The sequence below is a fragment of the Phoca vitulina genome, unplaced genomic scaffold, assembly GCF_004348235.1.
Source record: "Phoca vitulina isolate PV1807 unplaced genomic scaffold, GSC_HSeal_1.0 scaffold76, whole genome shotgun sequence".
NCBI lineage: Eukaryota > Metazoa > Chordata > Mammalia > Carnivora > Phocidae > Phoca > Phoca vitulina.
Genome location: NW_022589779.1, coordinates 6,043,041 through 6,069,342, shown reverse-complemented (window position 1 = coordinate 6,069,342; position 26,302 = coordinate 6,043,041). Strand labels below are relative to the sequence as shown.

General features: G+C 35.1%; 1 protein-coding gene across 10 annotated transcripts in view; it reads right to left on the bottom strand.

Annotated features, from left to right (window-relative positions):
* OSBPL8 (oxysterol binding protein like 8) overlaps window positions 1–26,302 on the bottom strand; it is a 158,016-nt gene that overhangs the window by 16,231 nt on the left and 115,483 nt on the right. For 9 of the 10 annotated variants that reach the window (XM_032393755.1, XM_032393756.1, XM_032393757.1 and 6 more), the window contains 12 exons: window positions 23,412–23,489; window positions 21,506–21,607; window positions 18,934–19,137; window positions 16,612–16,696; window positions 14,700–14,871; window positions 11,554–11,791; window positions 10,806–10,990; window positions 7,594–7,675; window positions 7,203–7,301; window positions 5,497–5,593; window positions 3,632–3,730; window positions 1,004–1,101 (listed from right to left, as the gene is read on the bottom strand). In XM_032393755.1, coding sequence (XP_032249646.1) covers window positions 1,004–1,101; window positions 3,632–3,730; window positions 5,497–5,593; window positions 7,203–7,301; window positions 7,594–7,675; window positions 10,806–10,990; window positions 11,554–11,791; window positions 14,700–14,871; window positions 16,612–16,696; window positions 18,934–19,137; window positions 21,506–21,607; window positions 23,412–23,489 — 1,539 coding nt within the window. Of the gene's footprint in view, window positions 1–1,003; window positions 1,102–3,631; window positions 3,731–5,496; window positions 5,594–7,202; window positions 7,302–7,593; window positions 7,676–10,805; window positions 10,991–11,553; window positions 11,792–14,699; window positions 14,872–16,611; window positions 16,697–18,933; window positions 19,138–21,505; window positions 21,608–22,299; window positions 22,357–23,411; window positions 23,492–26,302 lie in introns of those variants that run through there. The other variant, XM_032393762.1, reaches the window with a different exon arrangement.

Below are 26,302 nucleotides of genomic sequence, written 5' to 3'. Positions count from 1 at the left end.
TGATCAGCTGGGTATCAACACAGGAGAAATTTGGTAACAAATATTAAATAGTTCATAGAAATATTCTTATCTGAACATAATGTATTGTCCTAAACCAATAACTGCTACAATGAAAAGGTCTTAAATTTCCCTTTCACTTAGAGGCAGACAAAATTTTCCAAATATAGCCATCTTCCCATTGAGAAGTGGGGGCTACATCCTTTCCCCTTGAATTTGGGTGGGCTTATAACTCTTCAACAGAAAATGGTGGAAGTGATGTAATTTGACTCTTCTGCCACCAGGTCATGGATGGCAATGCAGCTTCCACCTTGCTCACAAGAACACTTGCCCTTGGAACCATGAGCTACCAAGTAAGAAGTTGGACTACTTGAAGCCATTGTGCTGTGAGGAAGCCAAGCCACATAGAAGGGCCATACATACAGGTGCTCAGATCAGCAGTCCTAGTCTTTAAGTTGTCCCAACCCATGCACCAGACACGTAAGTGATGAGCCTTCAGGTAATTCCGGCCCCAACTGTTGAGTCACTCACAACCTGCAAGTCTTCCTGAGGCCCCAAACATTATGTGGCAGATATAAGCCATCCCCAATATGCTCTGGTCAAGTTCCCGACTGATAGAACCCCTATAGATCAGAGCAAGGTTGTTTTTAAGGCTGTGAGTTTGAGTAAATTGTTAGGCAGAAATAGTAACCAATACAACTCTTAGTGTACACAACTTTAGCTCAAGTTAATACATACTTTGTGGTATTTTATAAAGAAATGCTTTAATTTACTGAGAAATTTCTATCCATTCACTTCATATATCTCATCTCCCATAAAATAACAACAGTTTTATTAATTAAAATCAACAAACAAAAAATGAAGGCTTTCTGTTGATTTGGATCTGCCAAGGCTGCCCTCTGTGTTCTTAAATTTATTTTTTAATAAGGAGCTAAGCTGTGCTCTTTGTTCAATATTTATAGCACAGATCCTCTTTAATTAGGTGACACCTTCTAACTGTACTAACCTTTAGTTTGAATTCAAGTATTGCACTGTATCCAGTTTTTTGACATGTAATATTGACTATGCCACCAAGCTCCAGTGTCATTGTGCCATAAAGAATTCCTAAAAAAAAAAAAAAAAAAAAAAACAATTTTGACAAAAGGTTGAAGAGAAATGCTGGCTAATAATAACAAGCAGAACTTTACAATCTACTCTCCCTCTAGGAGAAACCAGTAATTCAAGGGTTTTCTGTCCCACCCAATAACAATCTGTAACATACACAGAGTTGTTTCTGTAGGACTTAAATAGGTAACAGAGGATACAATTATTTGCAGATTCCATTCCATTTGTAGATCCAATTATTTGCGAATTCACATTCTCACTGAAACATGTTAGCAATCCCAAAATAAATACCCACAGCACTTTTGCAGTCCTTCATGCACAGAGTGGTGAAAAATTTGAGTTGTCCCATGTGCAAATTGCCAGCTGAGGTTGAACAAGGTTAACACTGCCTTCTGGTTTCATCCCTCATTTGGTAAACAAGTGCTTTTTTTTGCAGTATTTTTAAGAGCCACATTTTTCACAGTTTGGTGATTTTTGTTGGTAATTTCATGGTTTAAAATGACCTCCAAATGTAGTGCTAAAGTGCTATCTAGCTTTCCTAAGCAAAGAAGGCTATAATGTACCTTATGGAGAAAATGTGTATTAAAGCTTGGTTCAGGCATGATTATAGTGCTGTTGGCTGTTAGTTCAATGTTACTGAATCAATAATATACAATAAGGTGTCTTTAAATAGAAACAAGGTTATGTATTAATTGGTTGATGAAAAGGTGACTCATAGTAACCTAATCTTGTGTTTCCCCTAGAAGCAATGGTTTAGTATTCATTAAAATGTATTTGTGGTGACTTTATGGAACATAACTACTGCTAATCACAAGAATCAACTATATAAGTAAGACAAAAATGTAAAAAAAAAAAAAAATCCCTCAAATAGGTTCTGTGGCTAAAAGTTGAGAAAATTCTTTTAAATTTGTTAAAGTTTAAGTGTGCATGTGTGCATGATCTGTTCTTGGACTAAACTGTTAAGGGAGCTTTTAATATGCAAATGCACAATGTTAATTTCCAAGAGGGGAAGAGACTATGCTTATTTGCAATGTGTCTCATACTTATTTGGCTATGGAATTCACTTTGTAAAACAATTTGTGAGATTAACGATTTGAGGAACACATCATAGAAAATACACAAGGGTAAAAAACAATCATTATTTTCTACGCTCATTCACAAGGGGTTATTATAATCTCTTGTTTTTTCCATGCAAAAAGACATTGGCCCTGGGTATCTACATAAAATATCATTTTCTTTAGTCTAAATGATACAAGATTTTTAAATATATTTCTTATCAAATTTAGTTCATAATTTCAGATATTTCACTTCATGCCTATTTCAAGAACCACACATGGAAGCTCTAAGAATTATCTAGCCTGAGGGGCACCTGGGTGGCTCAGTCGTTAAGTGTCTGCCTTCGGCTCAGGTCATGATCCCAGGATCCTGGGATCGAGCCCCACATTGGTCTCCTTGCTCAGCAGGGAGCCTGCTTCTCCCTCTCCCACTCCCCCTGCTTGTGTTCCTGCTCTCGCGCTCTGTCAAATAAAATCTTTAAAAAAAAAAAAAAAGAATTATCTAGCCTGAGGCCACAAGGTGGCCCCTCTTGTACTTCAAACAAGGTAGGTCCATGTTACAGTGGATGGGAGTCAACAAGCCTAGAGTTTAGTCTCCGTGTTCTCACTGGTTTGGCCTTAGATAAGATTCTTAACCCTCTCAGTTTCTACATCTGTGAAATGAGGCCACATTAAATAATTTCCATGTTTTCATGAATCAGTTCCTAAAAGAGGATAATTACCCAAAAAAGTTATTTTTAAAAAATGGGTTGCAAGGGATTATACAGATAATGACCAAACTGAGTGTTGAAGCTGATGCCGTATAGCTTAATAGTGCAGGTCACAGAGATCTTGACTCTGCAACATCCTAGCTGTGTGATCTCAGGCAAATTTCTGTGTGCCTCATTTTCCACATCAATAAAACAGACAATATTACCAATATTATAGGGCTGCTGAAGTGATTAAATGAGTTTATAAATGTAAGGTGCACCGAATGGTTGGGTCCCTGGTCTGCTGTAAATGATAGTATCTTTATCTGTATCTTAAATAATGGGGAAAAAGTGTAATACATTAGTTTTTAAGAAATTGCCAAATGAGGATAAGAAAAAATTTTAAAGGACTTAGTATACCGAAAAGCAGCAAATTAACATTTTAAAAAGGGGTGGAGGTGCAGGAAAATGAAAATCTTTTTTAAAAAGATTTTGAAATAACGGGCAGTACCATCAATTTTAAAACCTGTACATTAGGTGAACGAAATTCCATTATTATAAGTCAGCCTTTTCCAACTGAAGTGTCATAAAAGTCTGTTGTAGGTGAATTAATTAACCATAGAAATATTCAGTAGATGACAGCAATAATCTTAAATATCTATAAACCAAGGACACTTTCAAACAAAAGGCTGACTCCATCAATCACAAAACACAACAAATTACAGCCATATACATTTACTTAAAAAGGTTTACGGAATATCTAACTCAAGTATGGAAAATACTTACCTTTACAATGAGCATATGGCATTGTCATGACATAATCTTCACCTCTATTCAAGAAAGTTAATCGTGCTTCTCCTTCTAATATTGCAGATAATGAGTTTCCTAGAATAAATATCATTTATTAAATTTCACAAAACTAATGCAACCAATTCAAAATAAACAAAATATACTCAGGACACCTACCATACATCTACAGTGGAATGTCTTAAAAATGTCTCAATCTCAACGTGCCCAAATGTATGTATTTTATCTTATACCCAAAACATATGTGATCCACATTCCCAGTCTTACAAAATGAGTACTTTTAAAAGGTACAGTTATATGCTTGTTATGTTATTTTATATGAGGCTCTTAAAAATCTTAAATATATAGAACATGCAATAAAACACTGTTTTACGATATGGCTTAGTAACATATTTGTGTTTGAATAAAAACATTATTTCTTATCTGTAAGTTACATAGTTAAGTCCCAAGCTCTTAGTACTTAAAATTGACATAATAATACTATAGATATTTTGAAAAAAGAAAACATAAGCATAACCCATCAAAATGCAATTGTTGATAAAATTCCATGGTATTTTCTTCTAGCTTTTCTCCCATGTGTATTTTTCTCCCCCACCCCCGCCATCACCAGTTTTACTGAGGCATAATTTACATACAATATGTGACCCACGTTAAGTGTGTATTTCGACAGCCTTGGCAATTGTATACAGTCATGTAACCATCATCACACAATTAAGATACAAAACTTGGCATCACCCCAAAAAGCTCCCCCTTTGCTTCTTGACAGTCAATCCTTTCCTCCAGCCCCAAGAAACCACTAGTCTGGTTTTTGTCACTGTAGCTTTACCTATTCTAGAATTTGTACAGATGGCATCACAGAATATGCAGTTTATTGTGTTTGACTTCTTTTACTTAGCAAAATGTTTTTCACATTCATCCATGCCGTTATATCAACATTTCATGCCACTGTAACAATTTTTAAAATCTAATATATGAACATAGTATATCTATTTACTTAAATCTTCTTTAATTTTCCTCAGCAATGCTTTGTAGTTTTTCAGTGTTTACAAGTTTTACACATCTTTTATTTTATTCCTATTTTATTTTTCACATACTAGTATAACTGGAGATGTTTTTTAAATTTCATTCTGCAAGTGTTCATTTTTAGTATATAGAAATACAACTGGCTTTTGTATTTTCACCTTGTATCCAGCAACCTTACTAAATTCATTTATCAGTTCTAGTAGTTTTTTGTATATTCTTGAGAATTTTCTCTGTAGATCAGGTATGTATACGGTTCTTAACTTCCTCCTTTCTAATCTGTATGCTTCTTCTTTAACTGGCCTGCTGCATTGGCTATGACTTCTAATATCAGTTTTGTACAGAAGTAGTGAGACTGAACATTTTTGCCTTGTTCTTGATCTTAAGTAAAAATAATTTTCACCTTAAGAGTATGAAATTGGCCATATATTTTTCACAGATACCTTTAATCTAGTCCTAGTTTGTTAATAAGAGCTTTTATCATAAATGGATGTTGAAAACTGTCAAATGCTTTTTCTGCATTTATTAAAATGATATGGTTTTCCTTCATTCAATTAATATGAACTACACTGATTTTCAATATGTTTTCATACGTATGTAACATATACTATATATGTTTCCTCCTCTTCTCCTTTCTGTAAAATGTGTACAGAATTGGTTTGGTGGTTTTGTTTTTTGGTGTTTTTTTGGTATTATTTCTTCTTTAACTATTTAGAAGAACTCAAGACATCTGAAATTGGAGTATATGTTTTTGTTTGTTGTTTTGTTTTTTTTAAATACTACCTTCCAGAAAAGGGTGCAGACTGAGACAAGGAGAAACTCACCATAGAACTTGGACTTAGCCAGGATACTACCACTAAGGCAAAATCCATCCTTTCGGTTACTAACATAAAAGGCAGATATTGGTGGATGATGAGACACCTATCAAACACAGGAAAAAATGTAAAATATAATAACATAAGCATATTATTGTGCTATTATCAAAAGGTCAAGTCTTTAAAGTATACTCTAATAATAAGAAGCAATGTTTGGTAAGTGGTAAAATTAAACATTGGTGGCTATAGTGACCAGCTTCCAAGATATCTCCCAAGGAAACCACCTCCTGGTGTTCACACCATTAGGTGGGCTCCTCTTACACTGTACCAAAGTTACTTTGTGTAGAAGTGACATATGTCACTTCTGAAATTAAGTTATAATGCACTATCCATTTTGGTCTCTCTCTGTCTCTCTCTCTCACAGATCATTAGCTCTGAGAAGCCAGCTTCCATGTTGTGAACAACCCTATGGAGAAACCCATGTGGAAAGGAACTGAGTGCTCTTGTTAAAAGCCATGTGATGAGCTTAGAAGTGAAATCTTCCAGCCCAGGTAAGTCTTCAGATGATTGCAAAGCTGGCTGACATCTTAACTGCACTCTCATGAGAGACCCTGAGCCAGAACCATCCAGCTAAGCAGCTCTCAGATCCCTAAACTTCATTGTAGGAGCTAATAAATGTTTGTTGTTTTAAGCCATTAAGTTTTGGCAGTCATTGATTATATAGCAATGGATAACTAATACAGTAGCTATTCTTCATATGGATTACTAAATAGGCAATAGGAAACAAAACCTTTGACAAATATGTTACTTTAGTAATCTAACACCTTCAATATATACATATACACCTTATGTTTTCTGAAATGAATCAAAGCTAAAAATCAAACTCTTCTCCAGCTTCTCAATTTAGTGAGGAATTATAGTGAACTAAAATGCAAGGTGTAATCAATAATTTTTTAAAAATTAATACATGGATAAGTCATCTCCATTTGAGAGGTATATCAAAATCTCTAGGGAAGAGGAAGGTTTTTCAAATGACACAGTCTCCTCATCCTTCTTACACTCTAGGTGAGAATTATTATAGTAAGGAGTCATTGTTATTGAGAAAAAAATGTCCTATTCCTCAGGACCAGGGGGAAGGGGAGGATGAGGGGAGAATATTGAGAATCACAAATATAAATGTATATAAGTCTTAAATTAATGAAAGATTAAAACTAAGAAATATTTTGACTGCCTATTATATGTACAACAAAAAGAGAGGTTTATAGGAAGGGCATTCTTTCAAGGACCTGACAATTCAATTAGGAAATAAATATTCTGTAAAAAGTTAAACAGTGTGTGTTAAAATAACAGCTTAATGGATAATCACAAAAAATAATACAGAAGTTTGAGAAGGGAGAAATCACTGGAAGATGCAGTCACTTGGGATCATGAAATAGGAGGTCAGGGTTGGTTTAGATGGAGAATAGCTGAGAAGAAATATTGGAATGGGAGAATTAAATTATAAAATAAGAGGCAAAAAAGTGCAATACCAGGTAATTTTAATACTTATAAATATGATATTTAGTAGTATTCAGTACTAAAAGGTTAAATGCTTACCAAATGCTCACTAATAAGAAAGGTTAATCAACAGTGAATTTACTGAGTTAATATTTTTTATTAAAATATTCCAATAACTTCCGAACCAGTTTTGTTTCTGTAACATGCACTTCTAATACCTGTTCAGCAATATAAAAAGTTTTGCTGTTTGTTCTGGGATGAATCCACAAACAACGGAAAGTCTCACCAAGTATAGGATTGTAAGGTTTCTTCAGTCCCTGGTAAAAAAAAAATTACAAGTTTCAAAATACAAATCTGGAAGATTCAAAATAGTTTAAACCAGTCAAAACGGATTTAGCTGTGTCATCTGGGAGCTATCCTTATAAAATTTCACAGTAAAGACATGAGATAAAATGAAACCACTTCAATCCACAATATAGGTCTAAATGATTAAGTAGTTTGCAATTTTGCTAACTCAAAGAGGCCTTGTAATGCTTATCAATAAACTAAAGATAACGTAAAAAATAAAGAACTCGTATAAGGTTAAAGAAAGTAAAATATAAACATTACCTTTGGCTTTTTATAGAATCCTGACAAATACCATTTCACTACTTTCTTCAAACGGAAATAAGGATTTTCTTCAAGAGCAGCCCTAAAAAAACAAAATGGTATACACAAAACTTTCACAAAATATATCACAAATTCTCCCTTGTATTTATCAACTAAACAACTGAGTATGAGATATGACTGGAAAACCTAAGTCATATTTAAAATAGATGGCAAAAACAACCATGTAAATCTGTCTGTAAGAATAACTTTTCATAATCTTGTTGCTTTTCTCTCCATTTTTCCTATTGTTTGATATACCACCCAGGTCTTTGCTCAAGTAGTTTTCGGAAACTCTCCAAACCAAGGTTTTTCAAGTGGGGTTCTTAGGGCCCTAAGATGTTGCTAGGAGTTCTGTGAGAAATTATGATTGAAAAAAATAAAAATAAACATATTTTGAGACTCAAGGATTGCATGATGCCTAGCATTTGCAGTGATGGGGCTAAGCAGCCTCAGTAACAATTTCATTAGAGGTCTTCAGATCCTTATATCAGACAAGGACCATGTCCACTTGATTTACTCTATTCTCAGTCACTGATGTTAATTAGAGGAGCTCAACAATAACTGGTGAGTGCCATCCTACATGAGGGGAGGACAATAGGCTAATATTAACCTCTCCTATGAAAAATGCTCCATTAAGAATAGGATTGTATGCTTTTTTAGTTCCTAGTACAAAATACAGAAATTTCAAATCACAAATATGGAAGTTTTAAGATAATTTAAGTCAATCAAAAAGGATTTAACCTATTCTTAGCCTTTAATCCTACGTGCTACCAAGTGATTTTCCAGTGAATAAATTCTATCAATGTAGCAGATAATCAAAGAACAATGTTCATTTTAAAGAAGAAATTTTTAGAAGCCATGACTCAGCTACCCCCTTGCCCTTTTGCTGTTGCTGTAAACACTGCAAAACACTGTGTATGTCAGAAGTGAATTCTACTGAGTTTTCATACATATATAACATATACATGAACAATAATTATAATTTAACTATTACTTCCCTCAAGCATGTCTGAAAGCTCAGTGTAGTGATTTTTTTCTGAGAGAGTGCGCGCATGCATGCGGCGGGTGGTGGGGAGAGGAAGAGGAAGAATCTTAAGCAGGCTCCAGGCCCAGCCCTACTCGGGGCTCCATCGTGCGGGGCTCAATTTCATAATCCTGACATCATGACCTGTCAGATGCTTAACCAACTGAGCTACCCAGGCACCCCTAATGATTTTTGAAAAAGTGTGAAATGGAAGAGACCAGGCTTAGGCTTACTGACAATTGTGCCGAGTAGAAAACTTGCCCTTATTGGGAGTAACAACTGTCTGATTGCACTCCTCCTATCTTGGTTTAAATTCTCTTACTATGCAATTTTATTTTATATTTTACATATACGTAGTTCAAAACTCAAAGCAATATAAAGAAGTACACATGTCTTGTTATTGTCCCAGCTCTCCATATAGGCAATTTTTTTTAGTTGTTTTAATACAGTTTTCTTTAAGCATAAAGAAGCAAATAAAATTATGCAGCCGGAACACTTTATAAGAAAGAAAAGGTAGCAAACCACACACATTTTCTTGGACCTTGCTTTTTCCACACACACATAATCCTAAAGGTCCCTCCAAATCAGGTTATAGACTTCTTCCTTATGTGTAAATGTATCATATATTATTTAACCACCAGTCAACTATGGCTGAATACCTGAGTTATCTAATCTTTTACTATTACAAGCCTTGCTGCAACAATCTTGCATATATGTCATTTTGAATATGCAGAGGTGTATCTGTAGGAGTTATTACCAGAAGTAGGATTACTGGATCAAAGGACTGAATGCATCTATAATTCTGGTAAATATTGCCAGATTCCCTTCAAAAGCACTGTGCTAGTTTGTATCATGCAGCAACAGTGGACAAGTGCCTGTTGCCCCACAAAACCTTGGCAACAGTGAGTGTAGCCAGAACAATTTGGGAAAATGGGCATCTCTCAAGAAGTTCTTATTGTGATTCATAGGAACCTGCCTCATATTCCGAAAGAAATGAATTTCTAGACAGATAAAAGAACTATAATAAGATGTAAAGCAGAACTGGTGTATAAAATCTTTTGGATTTTGGTCACTGTGATGGATAAAAAATAATAGCTCATAATTTGAATCTGCAGTTTTCTTATTTTGAGATGTTTAAGGACATGTTTAAGGACATGTTTAAGGACTGTTTCTATTCATTTTTGAACCCTGGTCATTTCCTCCACTCCTTTTTCTATTAGGTTGCTGATCATTTCATTAAGTTTCTAAGAGCCCTTTTTATTTTAGAGAGATTAACACTTTGGGTATGCCTTAATTTGCAAAAATCTCCCAGTTTCTCAATTATCTTTTGATTCAGCTTATGTTTTTTGCAATGTTCATTATTGCAACTAACAGACTAATAATTACTAAACTGAATACAGATATTGATGCAGAATCTAAAAATCAGGTCATAATACCAGAACTCAGTATCTTAGAAAACACATTGTCTTGAATAGCTGGAATGGGGGCAGCATGCAAAACTTGGAAAGGTATGCATAAAGTTGATGTCTTTTATTGGTTCTCCAAGAAACTGCTGGGAAAGAGATGGGCAGCAACTCCTCCACCTCCTTTATGCCTGCCTTCCTCAGAATTATACCCAGGATCAGCTGGCAGGAAGAAAAGCTAGGATGGAAGTGGGGATTTATATCATGAGCCAGCAACTGGCCTGGTTGTGGTAAGCTGCACATGCCTCAAGAGCACAGAGAAGGTACATATAAACAAAAGCCCAAGCCCCAGGATGGGACCTGAACAAGAGCTTAGTTGACCGGGTTGGGAGGCGGGTGGGGGGGGGGCGGGAGGTGGAGAGGAACACAAGGAATGCCAACCACCTCTCCCTATGTTAGGTCAGTGAACAGGTCAGAGAGCCTGAGAAAGCAGTGCTGTCGATAAGGGGTAGACTCCTTGTCTTCCTCAAGCTTGTGATCTCCCAACTCAACTTCATAAATGGAAACATTATAGCAAAGTATTAAATGTTCTTATTTCGGTCACCTGTAGAAATGGTGAAGAGAGTGAAGAGTGGTATGTCATTAGAGCCTGATTTTGGTAAGGCATAACCACTGTACTTAGACCTCTGAAAAATCTCTTAAAACCACGAAGTGTCTTTCATTTTAAAAAATGAGAATCTACTTACTCAGATAGGAAATCTGCATGATAGTAGTAATCTGAAAGTTTATCCAGGAAAGAACGAGGTTCCAAAATAAATGTAGGCAGAACCACCCTGGACAGATCCATGCCAGGACGGACTTGTTTCAGCAGTGTCCAGATAAGGCTTTTGTTTTCCTCAGACACAGTTTCTGTTTGAGAAGCCTCACCTGCCTTTAGCAATTGACAAAAAAAAACGAAATATCGTATTTATTTCAGACATATTAGATATGTAGATAAAACAGGCGATGTTGAAATCCGAATACGCTATAGAACTATTTCAAGCATTCTTAATATGAGTGGAAATAACTCATAAGGTAGTAAGTCTATAGCTATAAAACTTAGGTAAAAAGAGTAGTTAATAGACATCAAAGTGAAGGATATATACAAAGAATTCACTACAAAAAACATTACATGCTATTATCTATGCACTAGAAATAACAAGAAAGTTATGAGCTCATGTATCCTTGCAATTTACATTTTACCTGGCAATGACATCAAGCAATACTATCCTATTTCAAAAACAAACCTGAAGAATCAGTACTCGTGTGAGTATACATATTTAATTGTTATAAATTCTGATACATTTCATAGGTATGTGATTTTACAAATAAAATAGGTATCATTCAAATATTTTCTTTCAGAAAAATAAGCAATAGGTCAAAGAAATGTCTTCAATTTCACTTGGAAATTCCCAAGAATTAGAAAATCAAAATGTCTGAAAATCAAACTTTTACCTCTCCGAGTTCTTCATGGCTCTGTTCAGTGTAGGTAGTCTCCTTTAAAGGCTCAATGGGCTCAGGTTCGATATAAGAGTCATCTTGCCTTTCTGATGTATCTGTGTCACTTTCTTCACTTTTCCCCATCACCTCATTATCAGACTCATCATGCTCTTGATCATTTTCTTTATCGGATTTATCAGAATACATATCTTGGTCCTTAAAATGCTGTCGTTCAATTTCACTGTCATTTAACCTTGAGGGAAAGATTAGGAGGAAGAATAAAGGAGATTAAGAATATTTAATTTATAAATCAGAATCATATGTAACATTTATTTAGACTTTAAGTGTCAGGCACTGTTCTGTGATTTATACAGTTTTACTCAGTTAATGCTGTAAGTAATATTATTATTCTCACTTTACAGATTAGTAAATAAAGGCACAGAGAAATTAAATAAAAACCTGGGAAATATTAAAAGAGGACACTCTGAGTTCTTTGCCTCTTTACCACTTAGGGATAAAAGCTTCCAAAAAGCAAAATTTTAGACTTTCCCCTGTTAGATTTTCTTCTTAGTTTTATAAATATCATCACTTGAATCAACCTTGCTATTGCTTCTGGTCTAAAGAAAAACTTCAAGTCAAGATTCTCAAGTGAGCTCAAATGAATTATGACTTTTCCCCTGTAAAGGTCTCTCCAAAGTCACTCAACGTAAGTGAAAATATAAAAGTAATCCTCTCTAATACTTGACTAATAGGCTTAATCTTGAGAAAAAAGTTCAAGAAGAATTGCTAATGGAAATTTATGGAAATAAACCTACAGCCTAAAATGGATTAGGTTGCTATACCCCAATCCTAATCTTACTTACAGTGATTAGGGTTAATAATTTGTACAAAAAGGAATTGAAAAAAAAAACCACCTCACTTCCAGAATTAAAAAAAAAATGTAAAATTTTTTTCCCCCAAAATATTCATTTGTTTGGATTTTAACCAAAGATATATATTTTTAAGGTTTTATTAGAGAGAGAGAGAGAGAGAGTGGGGGCAGGGGCAGAGGAAGAGAGAGAGAATCTCAAGCAGACTCTGTTCTGAGCACAGAGCCAGACGTAGGGCTGGATCCCACAACCCTGAGATCACCACCTGAGCCGAAATCAAGAGTTGCAATGCTTAATCAACTGAGCCACCCAGGCTTCCCTAACCAAAGAATTTCTAATAGAAATTCATTTTTATAGTACTTGTTTTCTTTCTTTCCCTTTATAATCATGTATTTTAAAAATGTAGTCTCAAATTCTGTCCCTGTTTTCTTACCATCTACTCTCTCCTTAACCTCTCATGATCTGGTTTTCTCCCCTGAATCCACTGAATCTGTTCCTTTAAAGGTCACTAACGATGGCTTAGTTGACAAATCCTTGTCTAATCTTCACTTTCTGTGATTTCTCTGTGATTTTGATGATTATTTTCCTTGAAACTGTCTCAGTGCTCAGGTTGCATGTAACTATGGTTTGACTCTTTGAGTTCTCTGATCCCTCTTACCTCCTTCCATCCTTAAGATATTTTAATCTTCCTTGGCCTTCTTATTTTCTCTGTCCTCTCTCTCCTTTGGCAAGCTTGCCAATTTCAAGCCTTCACCATCATTTCTATTTGATTTTCAAAGCCATGCATGCATAAATAAGCTTCAGGCCCATGTTTTTAAATGCTTGGCTGATATCATCTATATGTCCTGGGACCAATGCATCCTCAACATGTCCAATATTTAATAAATTATCATCTCCCAACATGGTCCTTTTTTTTAAATTTTACCATCACCTTACCAGTCACTCAGGCTTAAAACTTGTAATCTTTAACTTCACCTACTCCCTGTCCCTTACATCCAAGCAGACTATACATCTCAAAGTAGGCCTCTGTTCCCCTCATCTCTGCATCATCAGCTCTTAGCTCATGTTCTGTCACACAGCCAAATGAACACATTGTTATGCTGATTCTACCTTTGTAAAAATCTGTTTCCTGATTCCCTAGCTGAATGTTATCTTTCCATCCTCTAAATTCTCCTGATCCTGTATTAAACTAAAGCATCCCTCTCCTTTGGTTGTTTATGTCATTCTTATCTTCCTATTATTTATAGTTGCCTGGCATTTTATAGGTTTCAAACAAAACAAGACAAAATAAAATGTCTCTTCAGGATCACAGAGCTAGTAAACTGTTGTACTGGATTCAAATTTAGGATCGTATCTGATCTCCCTAGTTATAATGCAGTGAATAATACAGAAAAGTATGTATAATGTCTTATACAGAAAAGAGGCTCAAAAAACTTAAATGAATAAATATGTGAAGCAGATGAAGTTTTAAGATTCCAAAATAATAGCACTTAAAAATTACCTGGGATTCAGTAAAAACAATGGACTATTTACAGCTGAAGAGCTTCAAGGGAAAAATCTTGGGAAGAGGCCTCAACAAACATTCATTCCTAACCTCAAAGTAACCTCAATGCTGATGGGAATAAGTAGTTTCAGAGCAGAAGTTGAGTATTGGGACAAGAGAGGAGAGGGAAATGTAATATTTTTCCTACAAAACAACAAGCGATGTGAACCTCAAACAAAGTATTTGTTAGTTTCCCTAGGGAAATATTTTTTTAGTATTAACTACAACGAATATCTCAGAAGATAAAACCACAAACAGGATACAGTTCCAACTTGAAACACTTACAATAGGAGAATTCCACAAATACCAGGTAGAGTAAGTACCATTACCAAAAAAATTAAAAAGTGTTATAGAACAGCAATAGAAGAACAAATTACATCTTACGGTCATGAAGCAGGAAAGGCTTTGCATTTGATGTAATATTTGAGATTGGTCTTAAAGAATAGGATTATAACAGGAGAAAAGAGCAAGGAGGACTAGGAAACACTCTTAATGGAGGGAACACCATGTACAAAGACAAGGTATATATTTGGGAAAGAACAATTAATTCATATTAGCTGAAATCAAGGAAATAACTTTCTATACCTTATAACAGCAACTAAACAGATCTCAAACCAGGCCTGAGGCCATTAAATGGGAAGAAAACAGCCAAGTTCAATTTTAGATACATTACAAAAAATTCTAGGCCCACCAACTAACCTAGTGAACAACATAGTCCCTTAGAAAAATAAGTGACAGTAGCTACTCACTGAAAGTTGTCACCACTGTGGAGATTGTTAGCACGTAATAAGCCATACAAAGTCACATGTGTGCTCTCTGATGAAATGCTCAGATCATGTTCCTTTCCTTCCCTGATCATTGTACGTTTAAGAAGACTAGAACATTTCAAAGCCAACTCCAAAGCATCCATCCAGCACCTTCCTAGAAGAACACAGATTCGTAAGCAGTGTAGTTCAAGAAACTATAAAAACCAGCAGCCATCTTAATTTAACACTGTTAACCTTTAAGCATACTATTATTTCTTTGAGAAACATAAACTGGCAAAGTTAATTTGAATATAAAATCTTGCAAGGATTTTAATGCAATTTTTCAGTTTAGCAAGTGCTTTTTACAGACAAAGCATCTAGAAACCACTGGTAAATGAATAGCATATGGGATGCATTAGAAAGTACACCTAATCTAAAATAAATGTACTTTATTTTTAAAATCTTAGAACAGTAACAGGTAGTATAATTTGCAAGTACCAAAGAAAGTACATAAAATACACTGAAGACATTATGTTTCTATTATAAACAAACTTATCAAAATGATGTTTTGTTGAAAAAAGGTCTATCCCCAGGTTTACCATCCATTCTACTTATACGTATGAAAATTTCTGAGTCATGGAAATGCCTGTACAATATTGTAATGAACTGCCATATTAGCAGAAACACTAATATTTTAAATTAAAATTTAGAACTGTATTAGCAAAACAAAACGAAAAAACCCGTTAGTTGCTCTTAAAAAATTTAGAACTGTATTAGCAAAACAAAACGAAAAAACCCGTTAGTTGCTCTTAAAAATGTATGTGTGTGTATATATATATATGTTTCAATATCTGCTGGAAATATCAGTCAAGTAAAACACTTTCATAATGTAAGCTTGTGCCTATGGTATTTTAATTTTAAAAATAATCATCAAGTAAAAGTAAACTGAAAGGTTACAAGATTCGCTAGGCTAAGCTAAATTATAAAACATAAAAGTGAGGAAGAAATCCATTATCAATTATTAAGGTTTTAAAGTTAGCTTTGCTTTCACAAAAGTAAGTTTTGCTCTCTCCATATTGCTTCAAGAATTAAGTATTAAGTTACTAGGTATAGAACAAAGTTTGTACTTGAATCTCTTACATAAAAAAAACAAAACAGTGTATATGTTATGTGAATTAAAAAATACTTATTTATTTGACAGAGAGAGAGAGTACAAGTACGGGGAGCGGCAGGCAGAGGGAGAGGGAGAAGCAGGCTCCCCACTGAGCAAGGAGCCCAATGCGGGGCTCGATCCCAGGACCCTGAGATCATGACCTGAGCCGAAGGCAGATGCTCAACCAACTGAGCCACCCAGGTGCCCCTAAATGTTCTTTTTTTTAAAAAAAGATTTATTTATTTGAGAGAGAGCTCATGTACAAGAGCAGGAAGGAGGGGCAGAGGGGAAACAGACTGCCTGCTGAGTGGGGAGCCTGACATGGGGCTTGATCTCCCAGTCAAGCTGAAACCAACAGTTGGACGCTCAACCAACTGAGCCACCCAGGCACCCCATAAATATTAATTTTTATAATAAAATACAAATAGCATATTAAATGTACCTCTAAAATTATAAAACTTAATGAGTTACCACAAAGAACACTAACCAAATCAAAAGGGGTTAATATGTCAATGGAGGATGAAGAAGAAAACTTTAGGCTGCCAATTTGACTTCACAATGCTTTCTTCCTATCAGATTTCCCTGTTTGTCTACAAAGTTAATGATATTTTACTATCAAAAGCAATTTATGATTATAATACCTCTGCTGTAAATACCATACTAAAGAGATTTTCCCCAAAGGAAAATAAATACACAGTGGCATATAAAATAAATCCTTAAAAATGAGGACCAAAATCAAATCCATCAAAAATCTATATTTACCATCTGACTCTGAAGTAGCTCGGATGATCAGATAACTGCTAGGTAAGGGCTGAGTTATAGATCCAACTGCTTCACCTTTTGGACCCTTAAAATAAAATAAAATAAGTGGTGTACAGTAGGTATTATGAAATCTCAACTTCATATTATCCATTATTACCTGTAACAATCTAAGTTAGGCATGGGTTATAATCTAAAAGCAAACAACCTTTAACCTCATGCTTCTTAAGAAAGCAGATGGTAAGTATTAAGAAAAGTTTTCCTCTTCCAGAAAACTGAACAACTTATAGCTATCATTAAATATCTCTGCTCATTGTTCCCATAGTAAAGAGAAACCTGCAATTTATTATACTAGATGAAATTTTAATTTAATAGAGAAATTTCCATCCCACAGATACTACTAAGATAAATAATATTAAATTTCTAGAGACCTAAAAAAAAAAGCTGGAAATATAATTTACAAGAAAAAAAGAAATGAATTTTGACTAGGTCTAGGGAAAAATCTCTATTTTACAACCATTGATACAACTGTTATAAAATACTTGTTATAAAATACCAGTGAAAAAAGCTAATTTTATTCTTCCAGAAAGAAAGAGGAATTCTTCAGGTGAACCCAGTTCTTCCCTGGAAAGAAAATCTGAGGATAGAACAGTATAATTTTGATAGACAAAGCATAATTTTAAGTTGTAAGATCAAAGAATAAAATGAATTTGAGAAGCATAAACATAAAGAAGATATAGATTCAAAATAAAAAGGAAGAAAAAGTCAATTTTAACAAATCCTGTAGTATCACTTGGGTATTTTCAAATAGCTTATGGGCCAACTCCTAGAACCACCATCTAGTCAGACTGCTTGGGTTTCGAGCTTGGTTCCATGCTAGAAAAATTACTTAAGTAACCCCTTTAGGCTTCAATCTCTTTATCTGGGTAATAGGGAAAATTACAACCTCCTTAAAGGTATGAGAATTTTTAAAAGGGGTCCACATAAAGTGCTCAAGAGTCCCAGATACAAAGTAAGAACTGATAAATATTACTTTTACCTTATATAGATACTGACTTTAAAGCTGTTTAAACAATGTCCTAAGCATATTTTGCTTGTGGAGAATGTTCTGATGATCATCTAATTGGACAAATTTCCTTCCCTCCCAACAATATTGGGAATTCAATAAATTTGACATTAAAAATCTTTTTTAATAATTTAAAAATTCATTATAATTCTTTCAATTCCTAAGAGTAGTAGTAAAGAATAAATACTATACATAAAGGGTTTTGAAAGTTGTTTTTTCACTTGAGAATCACATGATATATAATTAACAGAGGTTCTCTGGGTTAAATTCTTTCCCTATAGGAAGTGCCTAATCCCAGAATGGAACTAACTCTCTAATCCTAAATTTAGTCCTGCTATGACTATAGGCTACTGAAATAAAGGTTAAAAGTCCAGGTGTTTTATAGGTGTATGTATACTGCCTAATTAAGCAATACCAAAAAATATTTAAAAGCTGAAGTTACTTTTGTTTAACCCTAAGTCTCAATTAGGTGGTTTCCCTTAAAGAAGAACCTCTAAACCCTTTATTCGTATATAATTGACCGTCTTAGAAACTAAAACAATGATTGCTTTGTAAAAATTTAAACTAAATCCATTTATTCCATTAGTGTGTAGTGCATGCTGAGCAAGGAGCCCGATGTGGGGCTCCATCCCAGGATCCTGGGATCATGACCTGAACCAAAGGCAGACGCTTAGCCAACTGAGCCACCCAGGTGCCCTGCATTCCTATTTTCCTGATTAAGTTTCTGCTTTTACACACAGAAGTGACCACAGTAATACTTTTTAGTTTTAAAACAGAGCTCCATCTTCAAAGACAGCTGAACCTCAAGAGTACATAGGACTGCTTCTAGTCACATATTTACATCACTACAGGAAAGACCACACAAATAAATGGCAGCTCTGTTCTAGGGGATCTTATAATTTTGATAGAAACAAAAACACTATAAATATGATACAATATTACAAAGCAAAGTTAGTAATTGCAATAAAAAAAACAGTACAAACTTAATCGCCACGGAGAACACATTATAAAGTATGATGAAAATTTGGGAAACATTTTCTGCAAAAATTTTTAAGATAGATCTTAAAGCTAAACAAAGCCTTTTGGTACACAGTTCAACGTGGGCAGAAACAAAAAGAGGAATAATGCATTTGAAAACAGAAGCAAATTTAGAAGTCCTGGCAGATGTCAGAAATCATTAGATTAATTGATTTATCTCCACTCTGAAACTCACAGATGGTCATCTTTATCTTTTACCTATGTAACAAGTGCTTACTTACCTTCACTGCCCAAATAGACTGCTCCAAAGGATGAAAAAGTTTGAAACAAAAGCCATCCTTTTTTGATGGACGTTCAATGATTTCACAGGCATTCAGAAGGACTGTTCCTACCCACTGACCATTTTTTTGGGTTTTATAAATCAGTAGCACCCCGGGTTTCAAAACACACCACAACTTGGTCCAGCTCTTTAGAGTACCACGAATCTACAGAAAGATAAGTTTATTTAGGAAATAAAGCTCTTTTTCTCTTTTTGCTCCACAATATAAAAACTCAGTAATGGCAAATAGGATGTTTTAATCTAAAATTTCCACAAAATATACACTTTAGATTCAGTAGATTTTTTTTTTTAAGCTACTAGATGGTAAGCACTGCACGCAAAGCTAAAAATAGCATGGCTCCTGCCGCCAAGAAACTTAAAGTCTAGCCAGAGACGAGGTCAACAGTTTCAAAATAATGCGCCAAGTAGAATGGTTTTCCTAACCCTCCAGGCCAGCTCAGGAGCCATTAAAATATACTTTCCTAGTACCAAGATTCTCCTCTTCTTAACAACTATCATAATTTTATTTGTGGGAGTATAAGAAAATTCCACCTTTTTTTTTTTTTTTTTTAATGTTTTATTTATTTATTCATGAGAGTCAGAGAGACAGAGAAGCAGAGGCAGAGGGAGAAGCAGCCTCCCCGCCTAGCAGGGAGCCTGATGCGGGACTCGATCCCAGGACCCTGGGATCATGACCTGAGCCGAAGGCAGACGCCTAACCATCTGAGCCACCCAGGCGCCCGAAAATTCCACCTTTTTAAAAGATTTTTATTTATTTGTCACAGAGAGAGAGAGAGTGAGAGAGAGAGCACAAGCAGGGGGAGCTGCAGGCAGAGGGGAGAAGCAGGCTCCCTGCTGAGCCCAAGGCAGCCACTTAACCAACTGAGCCACCCAGGCATCCCAAGATTATCCTACCGTTTAAGATTGTTTCCCTCCTACCACTGTATCAACAGTGCTGAAATCGCTGCTAGCACAACCACCAGGCATTCCCTAAATATTCACTGAGTGGTAGAAGAGGGAAGAACTCTCTTCCAACCCCTAAAATTACCTTCTCTAAATTACTTTGTTCTTAGTAATTACATAAAGTGTGCCATTTAAGTTCTTGGGGGAATTTTAAAACACAGTTACCTGAATCTCTCTCTCTAATCTGAAAATGTTCCTCGTCCCAGGATTTAATGTTATGGCAATAACAAGTCTATAACTGTTTTTTCCTATCAATTTCTATTTCTGTCATCCATTAAAAATGTTTCTATGCAAGTCACTGAATTCACAATACTGAAAAGAATGCTAATATATTTAGAATAAAAACTAGGAATTATCCTCACTTCTATTTACTGTAAAACATCTGCTCTCTCAAAGCACTTTTATGAATTACGAAATAAATATAGGACTCCCTAACCCCTGAAATAGGCATACCACAGTAACTATAAATAAGAAAAAAATAGTAAGGGGGAGTTTGGAGCCAGGAATGAAGAGAAAATCTTTGAGAAAAGTATGTGTTTATGTAAAAGAAATGGAAAGACAAGAAAAGCAAAAGGAAGAGTTATCCTAAGATAACATTCTGGATCTGGGACATGTGATAATAGAACATGGATGGCAAATATCAGAATGAAGGTATGATTTAGAAAAGTCAGCCAGGGGATGTGTTGGGGACTTTTAGGGGGTTAGCTGCAGGAATCCAATGTCAGAAGACAAAAGGAAGAAGTTTAGCTCTGAAAAACCCAAATGAGACGTGGAGCTTAAAGACAGTCAAAGTAAGTTGAATGTGTTTCCAGCACAACACTGAAGAAGACCCTAGTACTACCTGAACTAACAAGGAAACTATCATTAGGCTCCCATTTTAGTGAGAGAATTTCCACAAAAGATCTCCTAAGGATTTTACATTGGAGTTTGTACCAACTTTTTGGGAGTGGAAAACTTTCAGGGCTGGGGTGATTTTTAGATTAATGTCAGGTACTAAAATTTCCTGGGAGTCAGTCTCAACAAGATCATTCTTAAACTCAGCATTAGTCTGAAAGATTCCAACTAAATAACCTTCAGATAAGAATGAGAAAGAGGATAGTGGGGGATGATAAAAAAAGGAAATGAAAGATAGTGGAAATAACCAGAGGCCAAAATAAGGTATGGAAACAGCAATATGCATGTTTTTCTGAAAATTAATCCTTTCCAAATGATAACTTTTGTATTAACTTTGCTTAATATCTTCTCAATAATGCATACAAGTCTACAATAATAATGATAGTTTGAACAGCAAAATATTTCTTTAGACTATATAATGTCACACAAACCAAAAAGCCTTTTAAAAAGAACTGCTATCCATATTTGATGTTATTTCAAGACAGACAATGTTAAGTTTCCTTCTCCCCATTAAGACTGGAACATAGAACCTCTGGGATACAATTAATAGGTTGCCAATGAAAAACAATCATCCCAGGAGTTGTTTTTGTCTTGAAGGCTTTAGATGCACTCTGGGCTTTCCTATTCCAGTAGGTAAACATCCAGCAATATGAATTCAAGCTTCAATACAAACTGACCTTCAACCAATCAGCCATAACAATAACAGAAGGATCTGTGATTGTACTGAGTAACTCCTTTGTGGCTCTTTTCTTTTCTTCTCGGTAATTTTTCTTTTGCACCTATTTTACAAAAATAATAGAAAAATTAAAAATTCATTAGAAATGGGCAATTTCTTTCTAAAAATTTAGGTCTATAACATGTAGAGTATAAGATTCTAAACCTCTTTTAGAATTCTAGCATTTTAGGATAAAAGAACTTTTTTTTTAAGAGCTGGTAGGAATTTTTAGAGGTTAGAATCTAGTTTTTCTGATCACTAGTTCTCTGTATCTTTTTGAAGAATTTTACCTTTTTTTAATTACACAATACTACATGTATCCAATCTCATGGTAAGAATTTCAAACAACACAAATAAAGCTAAAAGCTTTATTAGACCCTATCCTATTCCCAATCCCGAGAACTGACCACTATTAACACTTTTGGAAAACACTATCCTTTCAGGCTTTTTCTACATATACAACCTATAGAAATATATAGCTTTTGAGGTTTTGTTTTTTAAACATTTTTTTAAAAAAGGTTCTCCCATTCAATATTTTTGGGAGCATTTCCATGCCTACCTCATTCATCTAATTGCTACATAAGCTTCGTAGTATGAATAAAACATGGGGGTTAACTGGACACATTCTGCATACCAGTTACTGTTCTAAGCACTTTACAAGTACTATCTCATTATCTTCACAATAACCCCAGAAAGTAAGACAATTATTATCCTTATTTTACAGATGAGAAAACTGAAGGACAAAGAGTGACTTACCCAGGATCACACAGCTAGTAAGTCATGGAGGCACGATTCATCAAAGGCAGACTGGCTCTAAAAGACATGCTCTTAACCACCATGCTATTACTGCTCTATAATTTTTCTTAAGTTCTCTTACTGATGGAAATCCACTCTGTTATCAGTTTTTTCATATTGCAGACAATGCTGCATTTGTTTGCAACTGGCAATTTTGCTCTTTCCTGATACTAAGATATTATCATAAAATGATATTAATTCATTCAAAATATCAAAGTTTTACCTTCATAAGTTACCTCTGAGATAATCTGGGAAGGCTGCAGTGGATTAATACAGTCTTATTATTACTTTGTTATTAAATGGATGGAAAAGTGGTGATAAACTATCAGTGATACATTTCTTTTAGCTATAAAACCTTCCTGTTTTACACTTAATGACAAAAAGACTATATACACCTAACAAAATTTAAATAATTCTACAGCCAAAAAACTTCAGACTTTTGGTCTTTACTAATATGCATATCTGAATAACAGTAGATTTAATATGGGATTGCAAATGCAAATGCATACAGGATCAGATATAAGAAAAAAAGGGGTAAAAATAGACCATGCAGGGATAAGAGTCAATTAGAAAGCATGTGTTTCTTAAGATCCAGGATCCGTGGCCATTCTGGAAGGCAAGCCCAAGTGCATATTTCTTAAAGAGAGGTTGGAAAGCTGAACTTGTATTTGTTACCTCAAATTTTTAAAACATTGTATACATCAAACAAATATATCTACCTGTGGGCCAAATTCAGCCCACGACCCTGCAAGTTCGTAAACTTGAATTTCAAAAAGCACCAGAGCTTCTCATAACACGTTCTACAACACAGTGACGTGCCCAACTCGGTCCAAGTGTGCAGAGCTGTCCAGTCCTCAGCCAAAGGAATGGTCAGGTGAGGCCGGAGGCAGTGCTCGACAGTCATCAAGTAGCCTCTTCAGTTGACTCCAGTGTGCCATACAAATATTAACATTCTTTATGTGTGCCTGTCTGGATATTATTTTTCTTTCTTTAGGAGACACATATTTATCTTGTTAGCCTACTTTCAAAAGCACATGCAAAACACAATATTTATGAAATAACTGGAAACTAACCTTGAGAGATTCTTTCTTTGTGAGCTTGCTTGAAGCAGAACTATCCTTCTCCGAGCCATTATAAAGTTTAGATTCAGACTGAATCACACAGAAGTTAACAAAAGAGAAATCATAATTAAAACCTTCACTTATTCTACATATACAGCATATACAAATTAATGTTAAAGCTATGTTTGTGAATTCTTCCCATTTATTGCTGTGATTTAGGCAAAAATAAATTTTCAGGTGTCCATTTTCCCTATATAGATAGCTTTAGTTTAAAAGCTAATCCATGTTAAACCCACAAAAGCACAAAATAAACACTAATCAGGGGTGCCTGGCTGGCTCAGAAAAGGATGCAATTCTTGATCTTGGGGTTGTGACTTCAAGCCTCACATTGGATGTAGAGATTACTAAAAAAAAAAAACCCTAATCAATAAACTAATCTACAATGTGAGGTTAAGTAAGATCATTTGTAAATTTTTGCATTCTACTTTCCAGAATATTTCTAAGAAACATACGCAATTATTTATTCTTAAAACAAAAGTATCCAAAGCAATGTAATTTTTGAACAGTTAAAATATTCCAAGTTAATAAAACAAACCATGTACATTCTAGTTACTGCACACATTGCCCTATTGCTACTTCTCCAATGGAAAGAAATATATCTTCAGAAATTAGTATTAAAACACTATCTAATTTGTAGTGTTCAAAAACCAATATTCCTAGCATCTACTTCTTCCTACCTATCCTAAGTGCCCCTAAAGTATTACTGTCTTAAACTTGTTTCCAGACTTTGCTTATACTTATTTTTATTTGATCTTCATAAGAACCTTGACAAATAGAAGCACCTGGGTGGCTCAGTTGGTTAAGCATCCAACTCTTGATTTTGGCTCAGGTTATGATCTCAAGGTGTGAGATGGAGCCCCACACTGGGGTCCGCACTTAGTGGAAGTCCACTTCTCTCCCTCTGAACCCCCCCCAGAGGTGCACTAGCACTCTCTCTCCCTCTCTCAAATAAATAAATAAATCTTAAAAAAAAAAAAAAAAAACCTTAAAAATAGACATAACAAGTGGTTTTAGCTCCATTTTACAAATCATGAAAGGGAGGCTCTGGAGGTTGATTTTCTAAACTAACAATAATGTAACAGGGATCAGAATCTAGGTCTCCTAATCAAGCACTCTTTTGAAGAGACTACATTCTTTCACCAGAGTAAAAGAGCACAAATGTGAAAGCTGCTTCTATAAATCTTGGACAATAAAATTAAACACGTTTAGTGTCCTGTGTCCTATGATTTTCATTTTTATCTACTGTTAGACACAGGAGAAGGTATTTAAAGTACTTAGCATGGGGGCGCCTGGGTGGCTCAGTTGGTTAAGCGACTGCCTTCGGCTCAGGTCATGATCCTGGAGTCCCGGGATCGAGTCCCGCATCGGGCTCCCTGCTCGGCAGAGAGTCTGCTTCTCCCTCTGACCCTCCCCCCTCTCATGTGCTCACTCTCTCTCTTTCTCTCTGTCAAATAAATAAATAAAATCTTTAAAAAATAAATAAATAAAGTACTTAGCATGACTCCTGGTGCCAAGAAAGTATATGGGGCTTGATCCAAATGGTGGCTTTCAAATGCTGAATGGCTAGACCTGCAAAGCACTAGGTGTGATTACAGATAACAAAACTTTGGGTATGAACCCCCTCACTCCATTTGAAGAACCATGAAGGCAGGGACCATACTTATTCACCAATGACACCCAGCTATCACCTGGGGTAAAGAAACGGCTCACTAAATACCTGATGAATTACTAAAATGAAAATTAAATTAGCATTTGCAACTCATTTCTTTTACCTTTCTGAAAAAACACCTCTGCTACTTGGTACGAAATATGGGTGATTATGGTGATGATGACAATAACTGGCTGCACTAGATAGAAGGGAACTACAAACTATGTACAATGCAGAAGGTGGGGATTAACCCAATTAAATTTTTGTTAAAGTCACTCCTTTGAGAACTGAACTTGAAACATCATACTACTTACTCTCATGGCAATGGCACACTGATTGTGATAACAAAACAATTTTACAAAGTTGCTCAAGCCAAACAGTCTCTGTCTTCTCCTTGCCCCCGAGAACCTAAAGATGGCACAGCTACTGTCAGAAAAATAGGATGATTTCTATTTCTCACAGCTTAATAGGAAAATGTGTATTATAATATACTTCTTAGACACTAGTAAATGAAGAATAAATGCTAACAGAAATGGCTGCTTATTCTTTACCAAGTACTTTCCTAAACACTTCACATGCACTACCTCATTTAATCCTCAAAGCAACCCTATGAGATAGTAATAATATCTCCCTTTTGCTAATAAGAAAACCAAGACTAACCAATTAAAAATAACTTCCCAAAGTCGCAGAGCCAATAAGGAGATGAGCTGGGATTTGTACCCCGGTCTACCTAATTCCCAGTCTCATGCTCTTAGCCATTTCACTGTAATGATTTCTCACCTTTTAAAACTATTTACACAGAATTTTAGCCAGACTCAAATTTAAGATTTATCTTCATGAACAACAGGAAATATGTTTCCCTGACATGACAAGATCTGGCTTGGTGATTCCTAAAAGATTCTAGAATTTAAGGCACCTGCAGGCCAGAAGGGGGTCATCTGAGCTTGGTAAATTTTAGAGAACACATATTTCAAGGAATCCTTGCCATTCTGTGTAGCCAGTTCTGGGGGAAAAAAAAATCCACTGACCAAGTTCTACAAGCTTTTTAAATACACTATACCAAAGTTTTCTGTATCAACAGGTTTCCTTTTAAATACCAAAACTCAAACTATTTTTGTTGGAAATATTTTACTAAACTAACTTGGTCCTTCTTTTATAACCTTACTGAACACTATCTTAATGATCACCACAGGGT